We start from the raw sequence: 25,630 nt of genomic DNA, 5'->3' as shown, positions 1-25,630 counted from the left end.
ATTAGGCGACCTATAGAAAACTCCCAGCAAAGTGATCGACCCCTTCCCATTCCGAACTTCCACCCACAGAGACTCTGTAGACAATCCCTCCACAGCATACACCTTCTCTACAGCTGTGACACTATCCCTGATCAGCAGTGCCACTCCACCCCCTCTCTTGCCTCCCTCCCTGTCCTTCCTGAAACATCTGAATCCCGGCACCTGGAGTATCCAGTCCTGTCCCTGAGACATCCAAGTCTCCGTAATGGCCACCACATCACACTTCCAGGCATCGGTCCACGCTCTGAGCTCATCCCCTTTATTCACTATACTCCTGGCATTAAAGTAAACACATCTCAATCCTTTGGTCTGAGCTCTCCCCTTCTCTATCCCCCGTCCATCCTCCCTCTTGCACTGTCTATAACCCTTCTCTGTTTGTGAGCTAACTTCGTCACTCCCAGTCTCCTCGTCTCGATCCCCTCCCCCCAACCTATCGAGTTTAAACTCTCCCCAGTAGCCTTAGCCAACCTTCCCGCCAGGATATTGGTCCCCCTGGGATTCAAGTGCCACCCGTTTTTTGTGTACAGGTCACACCTGCCCCTAAAGAGGTCCCAATGGTCCAGGAACCTGAATCCCTGCCCCCTGCACCAGTCCCTCAGCCACACATTCATCCTCCACCTCACTCCATTCCTGCCCTCACCCTCCCAATATCTTTTAAAATCCCGTTTATTTAAATTTTGGGAAAGGTTTATTCTTTGGCAACTAAGTAACATCTGTCTCAATGGTACACGAACAAAAGTCATTAGACCATCACCTGAGGTTTGATCAAAATTCTATCATTTCAATTTAGAACTGATGTCTGAAAAAGCATGAAGTTCCATTCAGTTTGCCTCCAATCATTCTGGTCGTTGCAATAGGTTAAGCTGGTTGTTAAATAAGGAAGATAGGGAGGAGTTTGAGCAGAGATTCAATGGTGGTATGGACTGACTGGTCCAAATGGCCTGTTTCTATGCTATAAATTATATTTGCAAATGTATCAACTAAAAGCATAGAAATGGAAATGTGACACAGTTTCAAATCATGTTGGTGTGGCTTGAAGGGGAATTTGCAGGCTGTGTTGTTTGCATGCTGCTTTGCCCTTCTTAGTGGTAGAGGTTGCGGTTTGAAAGGTCCTGTTAAAGAAGGTTGCTTAGTTGCTGCAGTGCATCTTTGATATGGTCCACATGCTGCCACTGAGTTGGTGAAGAGAGTGAATGTTGAAGCTGGTGAAGGGAGTGCTAATTAAGTGAGTTGCTTAGTCCTGGAGGATGTTGAGCTTCCTGAGTGTTGTTGAAACAACCCTCATCAGGTAAGTGCAAAATATTCCATCACACTCTGACGAGACCACCTTGATCTTGTACATACTTCATTCTATGTTTGCACTTTAGAGATGGTTGGATAGGATTAGAAGACGTGTAATGTATCTACACTTGCCGACGATACAAAGTTAGATGGAGAAGTAACCTGAGAGGATTCAGAGGATGTGGATAGGTTGAGTGAGTGGGCAAAACCAAGACAGGTGGAATACAATGTGGGGAAGCATGAAATTATCCACTTTGGTAAGAAAAATAGCAAAGCAAGATTTCTTAAATAATGTGATACTGGGAAATGTTGGTATTCAGAGGGACCTGAGTTACCATGTACACAAATCACTGAAAGTTAACATGCAGGTCCAAAAAATAATTAGGTAGGCCAATGGTATGTTGGCCTTTACTGTAAAGGGATTGGAATGTTGCAGTGAAGAATCATATCCATATATAGGGACTTGGCGAGACCACAACTGGAAAACTGTATATGGTTTTGGTCTTGTTATCTAAGGCAGGATATACTTACTTTGGAAGCAGAGTTCAATGAAGGTCCACTGGATTGATTCCTGGGATGCAAGGTTTGATCATAAGGGGAGAATTGAGTGATCTAGGTCTTTATTTCCTAGAATTTAGAATATTGAAACTTTGATAAGTAGCTGCTGTGATGATGTTTATTTTGGTTTGGAATCCAAAGTGAGGGCGGCACGGTGGCACAGTGATTAGCACTACTCCCTCACAGCTCCAGGGACCTGCGTTTGATTCCCGGCTTGGGTCAGTCTATGCGGAGTTTGCACATTCTCCCCGTGTCTGCTCCGGTTTCCTCCCACGCTCCAAAGATGTGCGGGTTAGGTTGGTTGGCCATGCTAAATTGTCCCTTAAGAGTCCTGCGAGTTTCTCAGGGTAGTGTCCTGGGCCCGGTCATCTTCGGCATCTTCATCTTGGGGGCTGAGGCTGGGATGCTGGCTGATGATTGGACGGTGTTCGGCGCCATTTGCAGCACCTCGGATGCTGGGGCAGTCTGTGCCCACATTCGGTGGGATTTGGACGGCATTCCGGCTTGGGCTGGTGGCGTTCGTGGGCGGTGGCCATCTCCAACGGGAGAGGATCCGGCCATCTGCCCTTGACATTTAATGGCATGCGTAGTTTAAAGGGATTAGCAGGGTAAATATGTAGGGTGATGGGATAGGGCTTGGGTGGGATTGTTGTCAGTGCAGACTCAATGGGCCAAATGGCCTCCTTCTGCACTGTAGGGGTTTATGATTCTATTATGATTCTTCCGTGGCACAGGCAGCAATCCCGAGATTACTACCTTTGCTTTCCTCCTTCTCAGCTGTCTCCCTAATTCCCTATACTCTCTTTTCATGACCCCTTCCCCCTTCCTTCCCACATCAGCGGTACCAATATGTACCGCCACCTCTGGATCTCTGGGACTCGATCAGCGACATCCTGGATCCCGGCCCCAGGGAGGCAGACCACCATCCAAGACTCCCGTCTGCCTCTGCAAAAACGCCTGCAGTTCTGCAGTTAATTCTGATCTATTCACCCCGTGTAAATCTTCATTCTCAATTGCTAGGCAAATTTTATGGCTTGCTTTTCTTGTTGAGATACTCCTGAATCATGAAACCATGGCCTGAACTTTCAGGATGGCAAGGAAGAGTCAATGGACAACACATTCCTGTTAACTCCTGCCTGATGCTAGACAGTCAGATTGGCCAGCAGCTCTCCAGGCACAGCGCTGCAGTGAGTGGAAGAGTCACTGCAGGAAGCTGTCTGGCATGAAGGCCAGAATTTTATTGCCCCCCCCATAAAATACAGTACAAAAACAGGTCGTTCAGCCCAACAGGTCTATTGTACCAGTATTTATACATTATTTGTGCTGCATTCTTGTAATATATCTTGGAAATCACTATAAACAATGTTTTTTTAAACTTGGGGAAAGTAAGATATATAAATATTTAAACAACTAAGGTATTGAAGAAGTAACCACTCTGTAAAATAACACACCAGACCAGGAATGTACAAAGTGTTCATATATACATTGAGCTGTTCAGCTCAGTCCTCGAACTCTCGCCTCCATCGCTTCCACTCAAGTCCAGCCTCCATCCTCAACCATGGCTTACGAACACTCATTATCACAATTGAAGTTTATAGCTCAATTGGTGGCCGTGTGGTTCATCTTGTCAGTACTGGTACAATGCTAAAGAAAGCTAAACAAACCTCACTGCAATTTTGAATGTTTCCTGACTTCATTCTCGCAGTTGAATTGTCACTGTGGTTTTGATATATTGCAACACAGCAAGCACCATTGCATTGTTTTACAATGACTGAAGAAATCAAATTGCGTTTTGATTATAAAGGATTTGCTTGCTGCATTAGAATGGTATTCCACCACGCTTTGCAAGGAATTCTTAGATATTTCCTCTTCTAGGAATTATTTGATGCCATCCGATTTATATTTAGGCCATCTGCTTTAAAGTGACTGAAAGAAAAGTTGAATTTTCTCATTACATGGAAACTTTTAAAAATTATTTTTGGGGCATGTTTCACTTCTGTTTAATTTTAATGTAAAAATTGAGAACCAGTTGCCGCTGACATTTACAAGCTATTAATGACCAATTCTATCCAGTAATGTGAGATGAGTTACATTGTCAAATACACAAGTACAAATTGTGTTTTTTGGAGTTCAAAAATAAATAAAAATAACTGCTTTCTACCATGATCCCATCTTGGAAGAAGCAGAGGGACCACTTTCATAAGGGAATACCTTTTACCTAACCTACTTGACAGAATGTCAACTGAACTTAATCAATTGGAAAGTAGAAGCCACCAGGTTGTGAAACATGTGGTCCATCCAATCATGTTAGTCTCCTGCCAAGTGGAGCAGGTTAGGATCACTCACATTATCATGGTGATCTGATCTGTATTGACTGAACAGTTCCAAGCTGTACCACAGTAACTCCCACACTTGCTGCCCTGACATTTATTAACAGACCATTCAATACTGAGGGAATTAATTTGGAAGGAACTAATATTGGGTCTGCAAGGCACCTTCATGTGATTTATGACATAAAGGAATCTTTTAGGGAAAACAAATGGACAATCAAATAAGCTATCAGCGTGAAACACAGTAATGCACCCCAATGGAGTTGACCAAAACATAGAAAAATAATAAAATGAGACCTGTGGGTCAATGGTTTTCAGACTGAGAATCTGGGCTCAGTTCAGGGCCAGAATTTTCCGAAAAAATGGCAGTGTCAGGTTCTGACTGAAAAGGGACGTATTTCTTCCCAGAGAAACAGGCAGGTTTTCTGTCCGGATCTTTCCACACTAGCCATATTAAAACAGAGGTATATGGTTTGTGCTGTCATTGTGAGTGGCGGGGCTTAAAGATGCTGGCAAGTCCAGCTCTGCAGAGAAGGGCTCCCTTGCCTCCTATTGCTGGCATCGGCACACCCCCCATTCACCGGTATCGGGTCTTCGGGGCAATGACTGCCCTCCACCCCTTCCAATCTGGTACTGTGGCATTGGCATCCCACCATTGCACCTTCCAGGTGAAGCAAACCACCGTTATCGTGTTGCCTATAGGCCCTGTCTCTTTCTGGCCATGCCCCTTCTGGCTCATCCCTTTGCAATGCCAACATGCCAGTACCAGGCTGGCAGTGCTAGGGCACTGCCCAGCAATGTCCCTGACCACCCGGAGGATTACGCTGGCCTTTGAGCCCCCTATGTGGTCATCATATCTAGTCTTCACCCTGTCATCTCCCTGACCTTTCCTTCCTCCACCATAATTAAAGTTTATTTTTTAAAGTCATAAGTAGACTTACATTAACACTGCAATGAAGTTACTATGAATATCCCCTAGTTGCCACACTCCGGTGCTTGTTCGAGTACACTGAAGGAGAATTCAGCATGGCCGATGCACCTAACCAGCACGTCTTTTGAACTATGGGAGGAAATCGGACACCCGGAGGAAACCCATGCAGACAACGGGAGAATGTGCAAACTCCACATGTCCAGTGATCCAAGCTGTGAATTGAACCCGGGTCCTTGGCGCTGTGAGGCAGCAGTGCTAAGCATTGTGTCACTGTGCCATCCTTGGACTTGCCACCAACAACTGGAACCCACCCTGTCCCTGGACCACCTGCCACATGATCAAGCCTAATACCCACACTCATTTTACTGATTCTTGGCATGCTGCCGTCTTGTGCTGCAGGCTTTCCCATCTGACAGGCAGTCAGCCTGTCACCCAAGCTATGCATGCACAGAAAAATATTTAAAGATGTCTTGCAGTTAAGAACTGTATGACATTCAGGAAATCCATGTTTGTGCACTTTTTGTTCCTAAATTGGCCCCACTACTACCCCCTGCACCATACATCCCAAACCCACACCGATCACGTCTGTAAGGTAATATCAGGACCATAGTCTTTAAATTTCCCCATTCCCCCTTAAGTTCTATGCAGACAAAATATTCACAAGAGTAAAACTTAAAAGGGATATTTTTTATGAATGTATGCTCCCAGCATAGAGCCTTGCTGATTGGGAGTGCACAATGGGAATTCAGCCAAGTTGCTCCACATGACTGCCATTGGAATACATGCCTCAATTCCTGATAAATGATCCATGCTGGCAAAGCAGAGCAATTATGCAATTTTAAATTAAACCTGTGTTTTGAAAGATATGCTCAAACATTTCCAGTTATTTTAAAACAACATACTATTTCTTAAAATTCTTTGACTTTGAAGTTGAACTGAAAAATGTCCCCTAAAGTTTTTCCATTTCGGGGATAAAAGCTTGTGTAGAATCGGTGTTATATCTTCCTCCTCTGTGTTGTTTCAGGTATGGGCCCCAATCTGCAGTTGGCTTGGAGGCTGCAACAATTTTCTGTGAAAAGAAAATTTACGTTACTAACAATTTCTGGTTTATTTCTAGCCATCATTAATGCTGATCTAGAAAAACAACCTTGATTCAAATCAGACTGATACCGGGCATGATTTACCCATTTGTACTCTAAGTGCTCCCGCTAGTGAAAAAATGAGAGAGTTTGTCGCTGGCAGCAGCTGTGAGTTAGGATTCACCCACTTGAACCATTTAAATATATGCTCTGATCTCCATGCTCAAAGTGAGGCCCCCTCCCCTCCACAGCCAACATGATGACCTCCCCACTGACCAAGGAGGCACCACAAAGAGGGGCATCCTCCCCTGCCACTTAAGGAATGAGTCACCCTCCTTCTCCACACCACGCAGGCATGAGATTACCTGAATCCCCCTCAGTTCCTCCCCCCTTAGAGCTTCAGCCACTCCCTCAGACCCTCCTCTGATGTGCCAATATTGCACTGCCCCCTAGCACTCTGGCACTGACACACTCGCAGTGATACCTGGTGCATTGGACCCTGGGGGTGGTGGAGCGGAAGGGGGGGGGGGGGGGGGCGGGGGAGGAGAGGGAGTCAAAGAGGTAAATCTATTGCTAATGTACCCCTCCAATACCTGTCAAGCTGCAGAGGGTGGGATTGGGGCTCGGTGCCGGGTTTAACCTCAGCATTCTCTCCCAGGATGGATATTTTGTGGCTGGACTACTCTTTCCAGCCCTGGAAAACCTGAAGATCACTCTTGGCATGGTAATTTTAGGCATCCCTCTGATCAAAGTCTTCATTCCGATCTGTGGACTGTGAAAACTTTGAAGTGTGTTGTCACTTTAATCTCCATGTCCCCTGGGCACCTGGCTTCCAAGTCCCAGCAACACTCCATTCAGCAGAAGGGATTCTCCTTTCTTTCAGAAACTTTAGATGTGAGAAGGCCCCTTTCAAGTCCTCTGACTGACAGAAGTCAGTTACTTTCATTGGGGTGGGAATTCCCTTCTCCACAGCTGCTCATTGAGACACATTCTTTTAACATATTCTTCGTAAGATGCTAAAAGCCTCAGAAATCTCTTTAAACCCTTTGAAAAGCCTTGGGGGTGATCTTACCTTCTCGTCCCACCAGTTGATGGGTGGGGCGAGCCAGTAAGAACGAGAGACAGGTGAAAAATTGGGTTTGCACCTGGTTTCTCATCTATCGCAATCTTAATGGGCTCGGATATTCAGCAAGATCAGCCTCACGCCCAAAAAGGGCATGACGCTGATTATAATATTTAAATTGTGATTTAAATATTATTGCCTGAGCAGCCTTGCTAGTGAAGGTACTCGCTGACGAGGATGACATATGGTTCCTGTCAATGGAGATTTGTCATGATGGCCTCGCCAACAGGACCGGATGCCATTGAGACCCGTAGGGAGGTTGGGGACAGGGGGGCAGTGTCCCTTGGTAGTGTCATCCTAGCAATGCAAGCCTGGCAACCTGGTATTGCCCACTGGGCACCCTGACACTGCCAGTGTGGCACACTGGCATTGCTCATTGGGCACTGGGCAGTGCCAAGGGAGCAAGGCCTGTATGGGGGCAGGGCATAAGGGGATGTAGGTGGAACTGCACATTCTGCAACTGGGATCGACCAGAGGGGTGGCGATTGACTGGGGCGGACCGGTGGGGGCAGGGGAGGTGCGATCAATCAGCCGGTGGGTGAGCGGGGAACAATTGACCACGGAGACCAGCCATCGCCGGGGTGCAGGGAGGCTGATCAGCGTGGAGGCCATTGATTGCGGGGGGGGGGGGGGGGGGGGGTACGGGGACGGATGATATACGGGGGGGAAGGTGACTGACAGATCTCTTTGTGCTATTGCACAGAACAGGGAGATCTGCGCATGTGTGATTGTGCCCACTACTGTCAGCTGCCAGCTTTCTGGCGAGTTTAGACCCCGTCTCCTCCCTTTAATGGTGGGAAACAGATTTAGCATTATTTTTTGAACAGAATGGCATAAGATTCTTTCTTATGACCTTGCCAAAAAAAGCAGATATGAAACTCTCCTGTTTTCATGCTCATTTGGGACTTCAAATTTTTTGGTAAGATGCCCCCCCCACCTTGTTTCTATTCAATTGCAGTCCACTCCTTTTAACTCTCTTTTGATTGACAGCTTAATGGTTTTTAGACAGCATGAAGTCAGCTTTGTTTGTCCATCCTTTCCTTCAAGGTTGAATGCATCTCAAGTACCCTCGCCCACCCCATCCCTACTCCCCAATTGTTCCTAACTGCAATGTTTATACTAAAGAGGAACTGAAAAGCATTTAGCTGCTTTTGAAGTTGCCTGCAACTGCTTGTGGTCACAGCTTCAAGTCTATTAATCACATTTAAAATGTTTTGGATTGGGGCTGGTCCATGCATTTAAATGCTTTCAGAAATTATTGAATATGAACTATGTTTAATGCGCTGAATGTCTTAGTGGCAATATGCTGTACCCATGTAACTAACAGCCATGACTCAATGGCAGTGTTATCAGTTGAAGCCTCAGTCTATAGACTTTAGTATACACCAAGCTTGCAATTCAGTACAATATTAAACAATTATGGCATTGTCAAAACTGCTGTTCTTTTGATGGGGCATCAAACTGAACACCTGTGTCCCCTCACACATGAAAGTAAAAATCTCATGGATCTATTCCATTTGGTGTTCTGGCAAATCTTACTAAAAAGTAGAGTGCATGTGAGTGAATAAGTGAGAGAATGTTAGAAGATGTTCTTTAGAAATTGTAACTAAGGCACAATTTTTTCAGGCTTATTTTCCACAAACCACAATGCCACATGGACGTCAGCACCTCAAAAGTGTTTTCTTACCTGCCACAAGTTGGAACCCTTAGCCTGGACAATTTTCATGATGGCTATAATGGGGATCCATATAATACAGAAGATGATCATAAACCAGCCAAGTGCTGTTGCCCAGACAGGGTACTCATCAGGTCCATATGTTGGAGATCCAAACGTTGCTAAGGACCAGATTAAGATTACCTAAATGAAATAATTATATAAAATTAGATCAGAAACAGATGAGAGACGATCTGCAGCTTGATTATTTTCAGTTTAAATCAGTTTAGAAGATGTAAGACAGTATTCTCCAGTCTCGTCTGTCCTGCCCCCACTGCCAGCGAAAACAGAGAACTTGGTGCTCTGCCAAAACTCCATTCACTGCAGTGGCAGCAAAGTAACCCGGCCGTGAGTGTGGTCAGAGGGTTCCAACAGTAATATCTCCTTACCAGCAGCAAAACTGGGGAGATAATAAGCCAACACGCTCTCCACCACAACCAGAAGAGCCAATTCTTTTCCCCAATCATCATCTCTATGTCCTTGATGAATCTGTTTGTCCCTATGAACAAGAAAGCAGAAAGACACAATCACTTGGTTTATCCTATCTTTAGGCAGCAGGTCTGTAGAATGTATGAGCATATGAATCAGGAATTGATATAAGCCATTCAGCCCCTTGATGCCTGCTCAGCCACTCTACAAGATTATGGTTGATCTGATTGTGGCCTCAACTCCACACTCTTGCCTAACACCAAAATCCTTTGACTCCCTTGTCAGTGAAGAATCGATCTACCTCTGCCTTAAAAAATATTCAACTAACCCTGCCATCACCGCTCTGAGGAAGAAAGTTCCAAAGACTAATGACCCACTGAGGAAAAATAAATTCTCCTCATTTCAGTCTTGAGTGGCAAAGCCCTATTTTTAAATGGTGTCCCCTAGTTCTATTGAGATTCACGTTTCACTAATGAACAAGTTAAAGCAGAGAAGGAATCATTCAGGATTTCAAACAGGTTGAGTATGGCCTCGCTGGTCCCAAAACCGTAAAATCGAGCCCGAGGTCGACAGACCTTTCTATGTTCTGCCCCTTGCCCGCTCCAACTCTCGTGGCAGGTGGGGCAGTAAAGTTACGGCCCCTGTCACTAATCTGATTATCTTTGAAAGCAAAATATTTACACAAATCCTGAAGAAGTCACTCTAGGAAAGGCTGATATTTCAGATCTATGCTGAGATGGACATGGATCCGTTATCAGAATGGGGGAGGGTGTACAATCAAAGTGAGTGTTCTATCCTGTGCAGAAGAATAGAAAATGGATTCCACAAATATCAGGAGTGCTCTGAAGTAGTACCCGAGCTGTTGTTTCACTTACCTTGAAGATTGGAAGAAATTGGTAACTGACCATGTCAAGTGGTAAAGTTATACAACTCAGATTTAAAACAACATCCCAACCATCAATTAGTCAGAAAATGGCTACAGCAAATTTTACCCTAACAACAGCCAATTGCATGCCAACAAACAAAGGGGTACTTTTGGTTGAAGAATGCAGAAGACATTCTCTACCTCATAATTTTGGATCTAAATGGGGAAGGATTTGACAACTAATGACAGCACCTTAATTTTCAGTCAACTTTGAAGATGAAGTCTATATCATTGTACCCTATTAATTTGTCCTGTTTCTTTTGAACAGACGAAGACCCAATGAAATTTTTAACTAATTAATTTTGCTTCAGTGCTTTTCCTACCGCACGTACCATACATCCAACTTAGACCAATGAGTTCCATGACAGCAGTGACAAGAAGTCCCCATCCAGCAGTGAAATGGTCAATTAAATTGATCCAGTAAATCCCAGCCTGAAAAGAAGTGAAATATTAGAAAGAAGCCTGTAAGAGAAAGCTGTAAAACTCTTCAAAATAAGATTTCTCTGGACAAGAAAAAGCAACACTTTTCTCAGCCCATAACCACCCAGCCTAAAATTATACAGCTTTAGAGACATTGGATAAAATTATTATTTGCATGAGGGGGAGGGGCAGGAGGCAGGCAGACTTGTCATTTCCTGCCACTAGCTGGCGTGTTGGTCCTGGGCCATTTTCATTCAGGCAAGATCATAGAATCATAGAATACAGTGCAGAAGGAGACCATTTGGCCCATCGAGCTTGCACCGACAGCAATCCCACCCAGGGCCTTTCCTATCCCAGTAATCCTACATATTTACCCTCTCAATCCCCCTGACATTAAGGGGCAATTTATTATGGCCAATCAACCTAACCCGCACATATTTGGACTGTGGGAGGAAACCAGAGCACCCGGAGGAAACCCACACAGACACGGGGAGAATGTGCAAACTCCACACAGTCACCCAAGGCCAGAATCCCTGGCGCTGTAAGGCAGCAGTGCTAACCACTGTGCCGCCCGTAAATTGGGAGGTGGTGATAGCTAACTGTGCAAGCAGAGAGTAATCTATTGGGCCAATTAAAGGGTCTAAAGGCAAATCTGCAGAACTTTCTAGTTGTCACGTAGGCCACCCATTGAGGATGAAACAAGGCCAAGAAATGGAGGCAGCCTCCTGGCAGCAGAATGCTGTGACTTTGGCAGCACTACATTCTGCTAGAAAACACCACCATTCACTCAACATTACCATAGATTAGCAGCCTCAGCTGCTGGATGTCCAGTTGCAGTGATATCTCTCCACAATGACAGCCAGTCAGTTGTGGCCTTTTTGAATTTAAAAATGTATAAAACATCTTCAAAGGGCACACCCATTTTGAGGGGCATTCTCTCATTCCTATCTACATAATTGGAACCACCTCTGAACCCGTGGCTGCTGATCTTCCTGTGCCATTGGATCTCTTATTGACCTGCCCTCCCCCCTCCCCAACCTCAGGAACCCTGCCCACCATCCTAAATTGAATGATGAGCACACACTGGCAATTAATTGGTCTGCTCATTAAAAATTGGGTTGGATGTCAGGTGGCTAAGGAATGCAGAGTCTGGACCCCAGAACAAAATTCAGCCAATTCTGTCAAACCCAGTACTGTCCATTTCTGCAGTTCCAAATAAGTGATGTGCTGTGCATCTCTTCACATTTATAATGCAAAAATAACCTTTTGATTTGTTTGTTTTAATTATCTAAACCCATGTCCATCACCAAGTGAGATTATTTGCATCAGCTTCTAGACAAGGTCCTTCATTCCACCAGGACAAAAGTTGTTATTAAAAATAACAGAAATTATCAATATTGGCAGTTATGATTTTTGGTAGTCACCAATATATTGGCTCTGATCCACATCAACAAATCTATCCAGCGTTTTGAAATTGGTGCTAATAATTTACTTTGTGCTGTTACCATGTTTAAGAGAGAAAATCTAGCAGGACTTTCAAGGCAGCAAAATTCCACACTGAGCAATAAAATGAATGTTTAGTGGTGGTGTTGCAGGAAAATTCAAGAAAGGCTTTCAAGGAATTTTCAACTTCCATCCAAGAAGGTAGACAAGGTCTTGGTTTATCTCCTGCAAGAACAACAGCCATGACAATGCAACAGTCCTCAGCTACTGCACTCAGCATTAAACTATGTGCTCTCAGTTTCAGTTTGAACTATTACCCTCTGACTTAGCTCTGACTGTTTTTAAATGAGGGAATTGAAAACTTAGGAGACAAACTTATCTAGGTAGGCAATGCTAAACAGAAAATGTTTCTCACACATTCTGAAGAACGAGTGAGAAGGCTGCCAGGTGTAGATGTGGGTTGACTGGGAGGCCTAATTTTCTGCTCTGGCACTTAGCTGAATAAAAAAAGATTAAAACAAAAAACAGCCCTCACCCCATCCCATATACACCCCATTCCTCCATCCATTTCAAACCCCATACCATCGTATGCTCCACCACCCCCATGGCCCCTCATATTCACTCTGCCAACCTCGGTCTCTCAACACACCTCCAAAGATCTCCCATACCCCCTACACCAACCCATGCCCTTCATTTCACCCTTCATGGCCTCCTTATACCCTCTATGCTCTCCCATCCCTAGGCCGAATATAGCTCCATGTGAATTTAGTGCCCATCATGCCAAATGCCTATCACACATTGGCTTACCCCTTCCATGCCAGCTCATCTGTTATCTATCACAGACAAGGCTCAGGAGCCAGGCTGACAAAAAATAAAATTGTGTCTGTGATAACATTACTATTACAAAAATGTGCTCATTGATTTAAAAAAGATCAATATATTGAAATTCCTTTAACTAATCGCTTTTGAAAACAAACTATTCTTTAGCCACTCTGAGCTGTCAATCACATTGCTCACTTAAGTGGCATCCCATGATGATAATGATAGGTGGTAAAATAAGTCATGCAGCAAATCCTATGATGATAACCCTCAGATTTATGCTGACAGACATAATGAAATATCAAACACTGATTATGTTTTCAGCCAACCTGTTTTTTCTTTAATTTGAAACCCAACAGAGTTAAATCCATTGACAACTTTGACAGTTCCAATGAGTTTTGCCTGTTTTTTGATAGCCTTAACAGTTTTTTGATAGCTTTCACAGTTCTTTTAAAGTTTGACAGTTTTTTGACAGCTCCAGTGAATTATGCACAATCATGTTTACTTTCAACAATCGAAAAGGGTGCAAACATTTTCCGAAAGGGATCCGAGATCATATCCATGCTGTCCTGCTAAATCCTGCTATCCAATCCTGCTATCCAAATGAATCCATCAAGTCAATTCAGGGGAGGCTTGGCCTAGTGGTATTGTTGCTAGACTATTAATCCAGAAACTCAACTACTGTTCTGGGGACCGAGGTTCAAATCTCGCCATGGCAGATGATGGAATTTGAATTTAATAAAAAATATCTGGAATTAAGAGTCTGCTGATGACCATGAAACAATTGTTGGTTGTCAGAAATATCCACCTGGTTCATTAATGAGCTTTAGGGTGAAGAAGGGAAAGGGTTAATGTTTTTTGTACTCAATGTATTTTGTACCTAAAGGGTTAATGGATTTTGTACCTAGAATGTATCACAAACATAACGCTTCATTGTGGCTAATCTCCCCAGGTTTATACTGCTTCTGACATCAATACAAGTTATTCATTCTTTAACTTTTATTCTTATAACGATAGACAGTCAAATATAAATGTTGTTTGTAAAGTCTTACCTTTTCTACAAGCTTATGTGTGATTTGAACAAAGAGAGCAGCTACAAGATGTGGAGTGCGATACGGCCGTTTGACAGGAAGACTCCCTGCTGGGACAGCTGCAATTGCGCCGGTAACTTCAAAGGAAAGCCGCGGAAGAGCAGGAAACCGAAGACTGCTTTGTGACCTGAGAATGCCAGATACACTCTGGTTTATGGTCAGAGGCTGCCAGATGCACCATGCTTCGTGACCAGAGGCTGTAAAATGTACTTTTGATTTGTGACTAGTCTGGAGTTTGCTTCGTGACTAGTATTATAAGCTATGCTGTATAAATATCCCCACTTTCTTGTGTTCAGGGAGAACTTTGGCTTTCCGCTTTCAGGGGTCAGGTTCTCCCACAAGCTTGTGAGAATAAAGCCTTACTGTATTTTGACTCAGCCTAGTCTCAGAGGTATTTTTTTACCTACAACAATTGGTGCCGAAACCCGGGAATCTGTTTGCGGGCTCGGGTTAAATGGCCACAACCTGGGCACTGGAATAGAATTCTGAACCTAATAGGGCGAGTCAAACTACAGAGGGACAGATTCATATGTGATGAGAGAGTGTGAGAGTGAAAGACGTCTGAACTGAACGTATACGGACAAGGAAGCATTTGTCTTTTGTACTCAGCCTTAGACCGAATGTTAAGAGGGGAAATCCCCCACACTGAGGCCAGGATTTTGAAATGGGTATAAAGACTGGAGAAAAGTTGCCTGAGGTGTGATGTTCAGACGTGAGAGAGAGACTGAGTGATCACCGGAGTAGAAGCCGGCTTAATGGTGTAATAGTGTAAGCGGTGGTACGGAGGGATTTGATCACCCCTGACAGGTAACACCGGACTCCGATAAGAGCAGCCTAGGAGTGGGAGAGTGAGAAAGGAGAATAGAAGACTCCAGGTGGAGAGTATAAAACTTACCTGTATTATGGCGGGATCACAAAGACAGTGGGGACCCCCGGAATCCCTGAAAGACGAATATATGACTAAGAAGGACAGGCTCATTAAACAGATGATAAAAGGGGGGAGGAATTCATCCCACCTACTAGACCAACAACGAAAATGGTTGGAAAAAGAAAAGAAAGACAGAACTAAGAAAATTGGAGTTCTCTTAGTTCACCAATTGGCCGGATTAATTGAACAAGTCTCAGTCTCGGGTAAGAAATGGACTGACGACAAAGCAAAAACCAAATTGTTGGGAGTATGCAATAGAGAACTAGAAATGAGAAACAAGACAAAGAAAATAGGAGTATTGTTAATACATCAGTTGACTGGACTAATTGAGCAAATAGTCGCCTCTACTAAGAAGTGGAGTGAGGATAAAGAAAGGATTAGGGAGTTAGAATCCAGAGTAAGGGAACTGGAGAAACAAAACCAAGTATTAGAAGAGAAGCAATGGAGAGGGGAAACCGTTCCTCTACCTCCTTATGAGTCCACACAACAGGGGCTGACCGCTCTTCCAGAGGAGTGGGGAGCGCTAGAACATAACTTAGCGCCAGTAACCCAAGGGGGAACAGATGCGCAGCCAAAAGTAAATTATGAACCCTTCATCCCAGGTGAGAGGCAGCAGATAATGGCTTCCCTGGGTAAATTGCAACCTAGAAGCACAAACACTATATTCTGGGAAGAATTAGACACAATCTGGGTAGGACACTTATTACACCTGAGAGACGTACACCAGCTGGTAAGGGCAGCCTGTCCAGCGGGTAAGTGGAGGCAGGTAGCAGGTGGACCCGCCGCTCCTCCAGCACAGGATTATAGTGGGGGACGGTGGACACATGTAGTTGCCCTAACATCAGAAATAGATGCCCGACACCCTTTGCCCAGTTTAAGGTTGAAAGTCAGAGAGTGGTAGGGAATGCTCCTACTAACTGGAGCAGAATAACCACAACAAAACAGTTAAAAGGGGAAGGAGCTTCTGAATATGGGGAACGGCTGTTCCAGGTATATCAGGAGTGCTCAGGACAAGGAAACCCAGGTCGTGGAGATCGAGCGTTCATCCAGGCTTTTAAGGATGAACTCTCTAGTGTTCACCAAAACATCCTAAAAATGGGAGTGATTATGTCCCAGGATTACCATGAGTTGGTAGAGTGGGCTAGTGGCATACCTGGAGGTGGGTAGGAGAAATCTTAGTTTTTGTATTTCAGTGTGTTTGTGTGATCTGGTTGCTAGTCGAATGTAGGTGGTTGTTGTTGTCTTAGATTGAGAGCAGGAGTTGTTGTAGTCTGTTTATTCTGTGGCGTGTTTATTACGGGTAATAAATGCAATGCTTTGTACCTTGGTTTAGCCTCAGGGGAGCTGGGGAAGTGTTAAAACTGTTAAAGATTAAAGTGATAAGATTTCTTGAATTTACTTCTGTTTTGAGTTTAATTTCAGTTTGGAAGAAAGAAGAATAAAAGCGACTGTCTTAATCAACTTTCTGTATTTTTTTGAATCTTTTACTTTCATCCCAATTTAAGATGTTAAGTTTGAATGGAAGAGGAAATGCTGTGAAATGAATGTTGGAAGCTTCCATGTGTGTCTGTTTAACAAAGTTGTTTCCTTTGATCTTTTGATGTTCTTCCCCTAGTTGTGATTTTACAATAGTGGGTTTGATACAGCGTTTAAATAAAAATTGGAAGGTAGATTGAAATTTCAAAATTGAAGTACATAAATTGAAGTTTGGAATAGCCAATTTGAATTTTGAATAAACCTGTGTTTGAATTTTGTTAAGAAAGGATTTAAACCTTTGAGGGAACCATGTGCTCTCTCCTTTGTCTCAAAGTGAAGATTATGAGAGAGTAAGTTGAGAAATTGGGAGAAGAAAATAAGTAATTTTATGGAAAAGTAGAAAAGCAAGAACAAAAGAATGAGGTAAATGTACTGTCTATGAGTCAGTTTAAAATATTTTAAGTTCGTGAAATGAATCGTAATTCTGCTTATTCCAAGTTCCAGCAGGAAATTAATCAATTAAAATCTCAGTTGCCAATGCAAGTTGTCCTTACAACCGTCTAATAGTTTAATATTCTGTAAACTGGTTAAAATTATGTACTGCCGTTGGAATTTTATGTGCTATCTATCGTTCAAAGTTTGCTAAATATAAAGCACTGCCAAGCTTAAAATCTAGCCAGTTAAAATCAAACCTAAACGTTTCTGATTAACTAACTAGTATATATTGTACCTACTTTGGTTTTGATGTGGCGCCTGTTGTTTTCCTTGAGTGCGGGGGTTTTGATCTGGAGCTCAGTTTAAAAATGGAAACGGCTTGAATTAAAAGGGTTTGGATATTACGGTTTTGATGTGTAAAGTGGTATGATACAACTGCCGCTTGATTATTTTTATTATACAGTATAGCACTGCCATATAGACCAGAGAATAAAATCAAATCCTGAAAAGCCTTCACCAATTTTGTATAATATAGTTATATATTATATGTTGTGTATTGATAAAACATAATTCTGTAGGAGCTTCCTGTTTTCCTCGCCATATAAATGATCAAATTAGATATAATGTAAGAGTACATCATATAAAGATCAGAGCTGTATGGCATGTGATTTAATGAGGAAGGCGATGTCTTTTGATGAGATTATATACAAATGAATGGATGTCCAACTGCAGCCAAAAAGCCAATGTAAAGTGTTATTGAATTCACACTAAGCTTTCTATGGAAGGGGGAATGTGTCGTTAACTGTATTATGTACTAGCTAAAGCCATACAGACATCGGGAAAATGTGGACAGAGGTATTGCCCACTATACTGATGAGGCTAAGCATTACCACAAACCGGACAACCGGATTAACACCTTATGAATTAATGACAGGACGGGCGATGATGTCATTTCATGAAAAGGTTAAAATCAGGAGATATGTTTTGGAACTAAGCACTCAACTAAAGGGGATGCACAACTTGGTAAAAGACAATTAGGAACAAAGAGGCACGGAGAGAGAGCTTGAAATACTCCCTGACGGGCGGGAAGTTGCGTCCTAGTAAAAGCACTACCTGACAAACCTGGGTTCGCCCCGAAATGAAGGGCCCCTATGAAGTTAAAATTGTGTAGTGTGCTTAATTCACAGATATGTGAGACGGTTGACCTCCAAGCAAGCTGAATGGGTTCGCGGGAAGTTGCGCGCAGGCGGTATAGTCTTTGGTCCATTGTATAACGATCATGCGGGTTATTAGTTAAGTGATAGGATGATTTTCTTGCTGCTTCTCACGACCCTTGCCCTGCTAGTCACAGAGGGAAAGTATAGGTGGAATTGTGTAGATTTGGGGACAGAGCATCGCAAGCATCTCTGTAACAATGGCTCTGTCTATTGTAACCTTCTGACACATGGAATAGTCCCTGGGAGGTAACCCGTAGGCACCGTTGCTCGGGATTCCTTAACCATGCCATGTTGCCAACTCTGTTGGAGGGGCAAGGTGATTAGGGTCTCCCATGCAATGTAACTTGATGTAACTGGAATTTTCGGTGTTTAGCTGAGGGACCGGGATGGACCTGTACCCGGCAACAGCAGAGGGCTCGGGAGGATGAGTACATCAACACGAGATTTGGCCGATCCAAGCGATCATTGTACCCATCCTCTAAAATCAGACCCCATCACGTGAACACTTTCATGTATATGTCTCACTTGTATGCATTACAATCAAATTTGAGCAAGTGCTGGGTCTGCTTACATATTCCCATGCACGGAGGAAAGGGGGTAAAGTCCTTCATTCCCTATCCCTTTGTCAACTCCGGGAATGGTAGAGGGGATTTTGAATCAGAATGGAACCCAAGACGGGACAAGGAAAGTGACATTTAAAACCCCATCAGGCATGTTGTGAAAAACCAACAAAAGGGGATCTATCTGCTTGGTAAGAAATGGAACCATGCTTGTTGGCCATAGTTACTGTACCCAGCAGGTTAATGTCACCAGTGGTGCCTGGGCTTTGGTGCAACAGATTACAATCCATTGCCCCACTGCTGGTGTCCTGGTCAACCTCTCCTCTACTTAAATGAGCAGCATGACTGCATATAATGGTACCTATTTTGTCTGTGGAAACAATGTCTACCCATGGCTTCCCTGGGATTGGGCAGGATCGTGTTATTTAGCAAACGTGGTACCCTATATTCACCATTAGTGAGACAGAACGGTTCTTTATGATAGCCTTCCCACTTCATGGGACAGCAAAAGCAGCTCAGGAACTTATACATATGGCCTCGACCTTAGAGAGAATTGCAAATGAAACTAGATACGGGTTCGAGGAGATGAGCACAGTCTTCTCTGAAGTATCAGCCGAGGTTGTAGCTATCCGGACTGTTGCTTTAGAGAACCGATTGACACTTGATTATGTGTTGGCTTTCCAGGGAGGAACATGCGCTATAATTGAATCCGAATGCTGCCCGCATATCCCAGATGATTCGGAAATTATAACTCGTTTGGAAGATCATATCAAACAAGTATTGAAGACAATACGGGATGAAGGGAGCCAATATCATAATTATAACCCTCCGGGATGGCTGGGGCAATGGTTCGGGTCGTGGGGATAATACCTGATGCATGGGTTGATTGTATTAATTGTCATTGTTATTGCTTGTTGTATTTGTATGACATTATTGAACACTTATTGTAATACAGTAACAGCCCAAATTATGCCGAGTTGCAAGTGTACAGGCCGAAGGGGCAGACTTCCTGATGAAGGAGGTAGGCCCATATATATTGGTAACATTTGGCTCTGAATTGGTCATGGGGCCATGCTTGGACCTGGCCCCGACCAAAAGGGGGGGATTGAAGAAGGGAAAGGGTTAATGTTTTTTGTACTCAATGTATTTTGTACCTAAAGGGTTAATGTATTTTGTACCTAGAATGTATCACAAACATAACCCTTCATTGTGGCTAATCTCCCCAGGTTTATACTGCTTCTGACATCAGTACAAGTTATTCATTCTTTAACTTTTATTCTTATAACAATAGACAGTCAAATATAAAGAGAGCAGCTACAAGATGTGGAGTGCGATACGGCTGTTTGACAGGAAGATTCCCCGCTGGAACAGCTGCAATTGCGCTGGTAACTTCAAAGGAAAGCCGCGGAAGAGCAGGAAACCGAAGACTGCTTTGTGACCTGAGAATGCCAGATACACTCTGGTTTATGGTCGGAGGCTGCCAGATGCACCATGCTTCGTGACCAGAGGCTGTAAAATGTACTTTTGATTCGTGACTGGTTTGGAGTTTGCTTCGTGACCAGAGGCTGTAAAATGTACTTTTGATTCGTGACTGGTCTGGAGTTTGCTTCGTGACTAGTATTATAAGCTATGCTGTATAAATATCCCCACTTTCTTGTGTTCAGGGAGAACTTTGGCTTTCCACTTTCAGGGGTAAGGTTCTCCCACAAGATTGTGAGAATAAAGCCTTACTGTATTTTGACTCAGACTCGTCTCAGAGGTATTTTTTACCTACAACAAGGGATGGAAATCTGCCATCCTTATCTGGTCTAGCCTTCGTATGACTCCAGAGCCACAGCAATTTGGTTGACTCTCAACTGCCCTCAGGCAACGGGGATGAGCAATAAATGCTGGCCAGCTGGTGATGCCTATGTCCCATGAATGAATAAAAAAATTCAGACCAGCTCTTACCTGGTCTAATCAGCTCACGTTCAGTTTCATACTCCTGGCCTACCAAAATCCCTCCTCCGTGGAGGTAGCTACCGCCCTAAACTGAACGTACATGAACCCCAGCCTGATTCCAGTCCTGGCAGTGCATAGATAGGAAGTGCCGCGACTAAGACAGAACTTCTGGGCTCGTCTGCCATTTTCGTCATGACTAGGGGGCGCTCCATCAAGGTGAAAATCTGGGTCTATGCTCGTTTGATTCACAGGATGATATCAAAGGTGAGTTTCCAGGCTTTGGATTTAGTAACAGCAGAGAGGGAGCGTCAGTCAACCCTACATCATTCCTGCACAATACTAAATAGTTGGAAAAAACAGGACCAACACACAAGATCCTTCTTAATCACCAAATCCTGTGAAATATTAGATTGCAGAGAGTTATAAGCAGCACTACACGTGGAAACAATGTATACTATTAAAAGGCAACATACCCGTGTTACACATACAAGGCCGAAGAAGAAAAGTGTCAAGCAAACACCAGATGTCACAAAAATGCGTTTTGATCGTCGATAATGAGGGAACTGATCCAGCAACGTTGTTACAATTGTTTCTGATGAAAAAAATGTTAGATGAGTTCAGCGATCAATTAATAATTCATACAGCCTAATGAAACCTACCAATGGAGTTCAGGAGTTGATGAGGACATTGTCCTTAATTATGAGTCCACTTTCTGAACTATTGAAGAGATTGAATCAGATTGCCAGCCCTGAGAGGCAGAATATCAGCACAAAACATATGTGTGCTTAAATTGTCTTTGCACCAGGAGCGCATCAATAATATTGTGTAGATATCACTGGAGGAAATTGAGAACTTGATTGCTTCCATTCCCATGCTGTGACTTGAAACCATTTACAGTGTACTACTTTGAGAGGTTAATACTGCTTTATCATAGCGGAGAGAAGGCCAAATATTCAAGAATGTGATCAGTATAGGGCATTGCAGCCTTTCCTCTGGTCACCAATGTCAATGCGAGCAGCTTTCCCGCCCACAGATAGCCTTCATAATTCTGCCCAATATGTCCTAAAACAAATAAGGGGCAAGCCATATTAGATTTGGTAATAATTAATGAGTAAGATATGGTTAACAATTTAATGGCAGATGACAAATTAATCTTGTGATCCTAACATGATTGCATCCAATACTGTGCTTGAATGGGAGAAATATGGAACAGTTTCCTAAGATTCTATATTTAGTTAAGGTTGATTTCAATGGGATGAGATGACAACTACAACAAACTAGTAAAAGGTAAAGTTGCCATAGTCCCAAATGACCATAGACTGCTTTCCGCTTTGATGAGGAGAGCTGACTGGTGATGATTTAACCTGAAGATCACCACATCTCAGGCACTGAGCAAGGTTGAGAAGGTGGACCTTGATGAATAACCTTAGCCGGTATGGGAACTGAACCCGTGCTGTTCGTGTCACTCATCATCCAGCCAACTGAGCTAACCAACTCCTGAGCTAAATGATAAACTGGACAAAGTTGTTACTATGTAGAGGAAAAGAAAACCAGCGATTTTCAGTCAGAAAACAGAATTTCACATGATACAGTACCAAAAATAGCAAACATAGATGATGCAAGAAGCAAGGGAGAAGAAAATAAAAGTATTCAAAAATGCAGAAATAGCCATGATCCTGGAGAATGGGGAATATACAAAGGCACCAAAACCGATAGTTAAAGCTACAAAAAGGGTGTATGAAGAAAGCTGGGAAGGGATGTCAAAATCAACACAAGATTGTGTATACAATTACATTAGGAAATGAGTGCTGTCAGGAGCAATGGGTAATGCTTGAAAACTGGTAACAAGTGATATGGGGCGGCACGGTAGCACAGTGGTTAGCACTGCTGCTTCACAGCTCCAGGGACCTGGGTTCGATTCCCAGCTTGGGTCACTGTCTGTGTGGAACATAGAACATAGAACATAGAACATTACAGCGCAGAACAGGCCCTTCGGCCCACGATGTTGCACCAACCAGTTAAAAAAAAACTGTGACCCTCCAACCTAAACCAATTTCTTTTCGTCCATGAACCTATCTACGGATCTCTTAAACGCCCCCAAACTAGGCGCATTTACTACTGATGCTGGCAGGGCATTCCAATCCCTCACCACCCTCTGGGTAAAGAACCTACCCCTGACATCGGTTCTATAACTACCCCCCCTCAATTTAAAGCCATGCCCCCTCGTGCTGGATTTCTCCATCAGAGGAAAAAGGCTATCACTATCCACCCTATCTAAACCTCTAATCATCTTATATGTTTCAATAAGATCCCCTCTTAGCCGCCGCCTTTCCAGCGAAAACAATCCCAAATCCCTCAGCCTCTCCTCATAGGATCTCCCCTCCATACCAGGCAACATCCTGGTAAACCTCCTCTGCACCCTCTCCAAAGCCTCCACATCCTTCCTGTAATGTGGGGACCAGAACTGCACACAGTACTCCAAGTGCGGCCGCACCAGAGTTGTGTACAGTTGCAACATAACGCTACGACTCCTAAATTCAATCCCCCTACCAATAAACGCCAAGACACCATATGCCTTCTTAACAACCTTATCTACTTGATTCCCAACTTTCAGGGATCTATGCACACATACACCTAGATCCCTCTGCTCCTCCACACTATTCAAAGTCCTCCCGTTAGCCCTATACTCAACACATCTGTTATTCCTACCAAAGTGAATTACCTCACACTTCTCCGCATTAAACTCCATCCGCCACCTCTCGGCCCAACTTTGCAACCTGTCTAAGTCTTCCTGCAAACTACGACACCCTTCCTCACTGTCTACCACACCACCGACTTTGGTGTCATCAGCAAATTTGCTAATCCACCCAACTATACCCTCATCCAGATCATTAATAAATATTACAAACAGCAGTGGCCCCAAAACAGATCCCTGAGGTACACCACTTGTAACCGCACTCCATGATGAATATTTACTATCAACCACCACCCTCTGTTTCCTATCCGCTAGCCAATTCCTGATCCAATTTCCTAGATCACCCCCAATCCCATACATCTGCATTTTCTGCAGAAGCCTACCATGGTGAACCTTATCAAACGCCTTACTAAAATCCATATATACCACGTCCACTGCCTTGCCCCCATCCACCTCCTTGGTCACTTTCTCAAAAAACTCAATAAGGTTAGTAAGGCACGACCTACCTGCCACAAAACCATGCTGACTATCACCTATCAATTCATTACTCTCCAAATAACTATAAATCCTATCCCTTATAATTTTTTCCAACATCTTGCCGACAACAGAAGTGAGACTCACCGGTCTATAATTCCCGGGGAAGTCTCTGTTCCCCTTCTTAAACAATGGGACAACATTCGCTAACCTCCAATCTTCTGGTACTATACCAGAGGCCAACGACGACCTGAAGATCAGAGCCAGAGGCTCTGCAATCACTTCTCTTGCCTCCCAGAGAATCCTTGGATAAATCCCATCCGGACCAGGGGATTTATCTATTTTCAGACCCTCCAGAATATCCTGCACATCCTCCTTATCAACTGTAATACTGTCTATTCTACTCCCTTGCAACCCAGTGTCCTCCTCAGCTATATTCATGTCCCCTTGCGTGAACACCGAAGAGAAATATTGGTTCAATGCTTCACCAATCTCCTCCGGTTCCACACATAACTTCCCTCTGCCATCTATAACTGGCCCTAAACTTGCCCTAACCAACCTTCTGTTCTTGACATACCTATAGAACGCCTTAGGATTCTCTTTAACCCTATCCGCCAAAGTCTTCTCATGTCCCCTTTTAGCCCTTCTAAGCTCGCTCTTCAACTCCCTCTTAGCCAATCTAAAGCTTTCTAGTGCACTACCCGAGTGCTCACGTCTCATCCGAACATAAGCCTCCTTTTTCTTTTTAACCAACAAAGAAACTTTTTTGGTGCACCACGGTTCCCTAGCCCTACCAATTCCTCCTTGCCTGACAGGGACATACCTATCACAGACTCGCAGTAGCTGCTCCTTGAAAAAACTCCACATGTCGGACGTTCCCAGTCCCTGTAATCTCCTAGTCCAACCTATGTTTCCTAATTCTCTCCTAATAGCCTCATAATTACCCTTCCCCCAGCTAAAACCACTGGCCCGAGGTTCATGCCTATCCCTTTCCATCACTAAGGTGAACGTAACCGAATTGTGGTCACTATCACCAAAATGCACACCAACTTCCAAGTCTAGCACCTGGTCTGGCTCATTTCCCAGCACCAGATCCAATATAGCCTCACCTCTAGTTGGCCTGTCTACATACTGAGTCAAAAAACCTTCCTGCACGCTTTGAACAAAAACTGACCCCTCTAACGAGCTAGAGCTATAACAATTCCAGTCAATATTAGTCAAGTTAAAATCCCCCATAACAATTGCCCTATTACTTTCACTCCTAAGCAAGATTGACTCCGCAATCCTTTCCTCAACCTCTCTAGAACTTTTAGGAGGTCTATAAAAGACTCCCAACAGGGTGACCTCTCCTCTCCTATTTCTAATCTCCGCCCATACTACCTCAACAGATAAGTCCTCATCAAACCTCCTCTCTGACACTGTGATACAATCTCTGACCAATAATGCTACCCCTCCCCCTCTTCTACCTCCTTCCCTACTTCGACTAAAACATTTGAACCCCGGGACCTGCAGCATCCATTCCTGCCCCAGCTCTATCCATGTCTCTGAAATAGCCACAACATCGAAGTCCCAGGTACTGATCCACGCTGCAAGTTCACCCACTTTATTGCGAATACTCCTGGCATTGAAGTATACACATTTCAAACCCTGCTCCACCCCACCTCTGCAATGCCGTGCATTGCAGTCCCCATCCATGCATCCCTCACTTTCAGCCCCACTACT

The 25,630-nt window shown here is 43.8% G+C and overlaps 1 protein-coding gene across 1 annotated transcript in view; it reads right to left on the bottom strand.

The window, feature by feature from the left end:
* Window positions 1-6,088: 6,088 nt before the first annotated feature.
* Window positions 6,089-25,630, bottom strand: part of LOC144493140 (sodium- and chloride-dependent neutral and basic amino acid transporter B(0+)-like) — an 80,528-nt gene continuing 60,986 nt past the window's right edge. Inside the window, exons 12-16 of the mRNA XM_078212041.1 lie at window positions 21,213-21,331; window positions 10,742-10,841; window positions 9,445-9,554; window positions 9,029-9,199; window positions 6,089-6,208 (exon numbers count right to left, since the gene is read on the bottom strand). Coding sequence (XP_078068167.1) covers window positions 6,089-6,208; window positions 9,029-9,199; window positions 9,445-9,554; window positions 10,742-10,841; window positions 21,213-21,331 — 620 coding nt within the window. The remainder of the gene's footprint in view (window positions 6,209-9,028; window positions 9,200-9,444; window positions 9,555-10,741; window positions 10,842-21,212; window positions 21,332-25,630) is intronic.

The sequence above is a fragment of the Mustelus asterias genome, chromosome 4 (assembly GCF_964213995.1).
Source record: "Mustelus asterias chromosome 4, sMusAst1.hap1.1, whole genome shotgun sequence".
NCBI lineage: Eukaryota > Metazoa > Chordata > Chondrichthyes > Carcharhiniformes > Triakidae > Mustelus > Mustelus asterias.
Note: the sequence above shows the minus strand (reverse complement) of the source record. Positions and strands in the feature narration are given on the sequence as shown.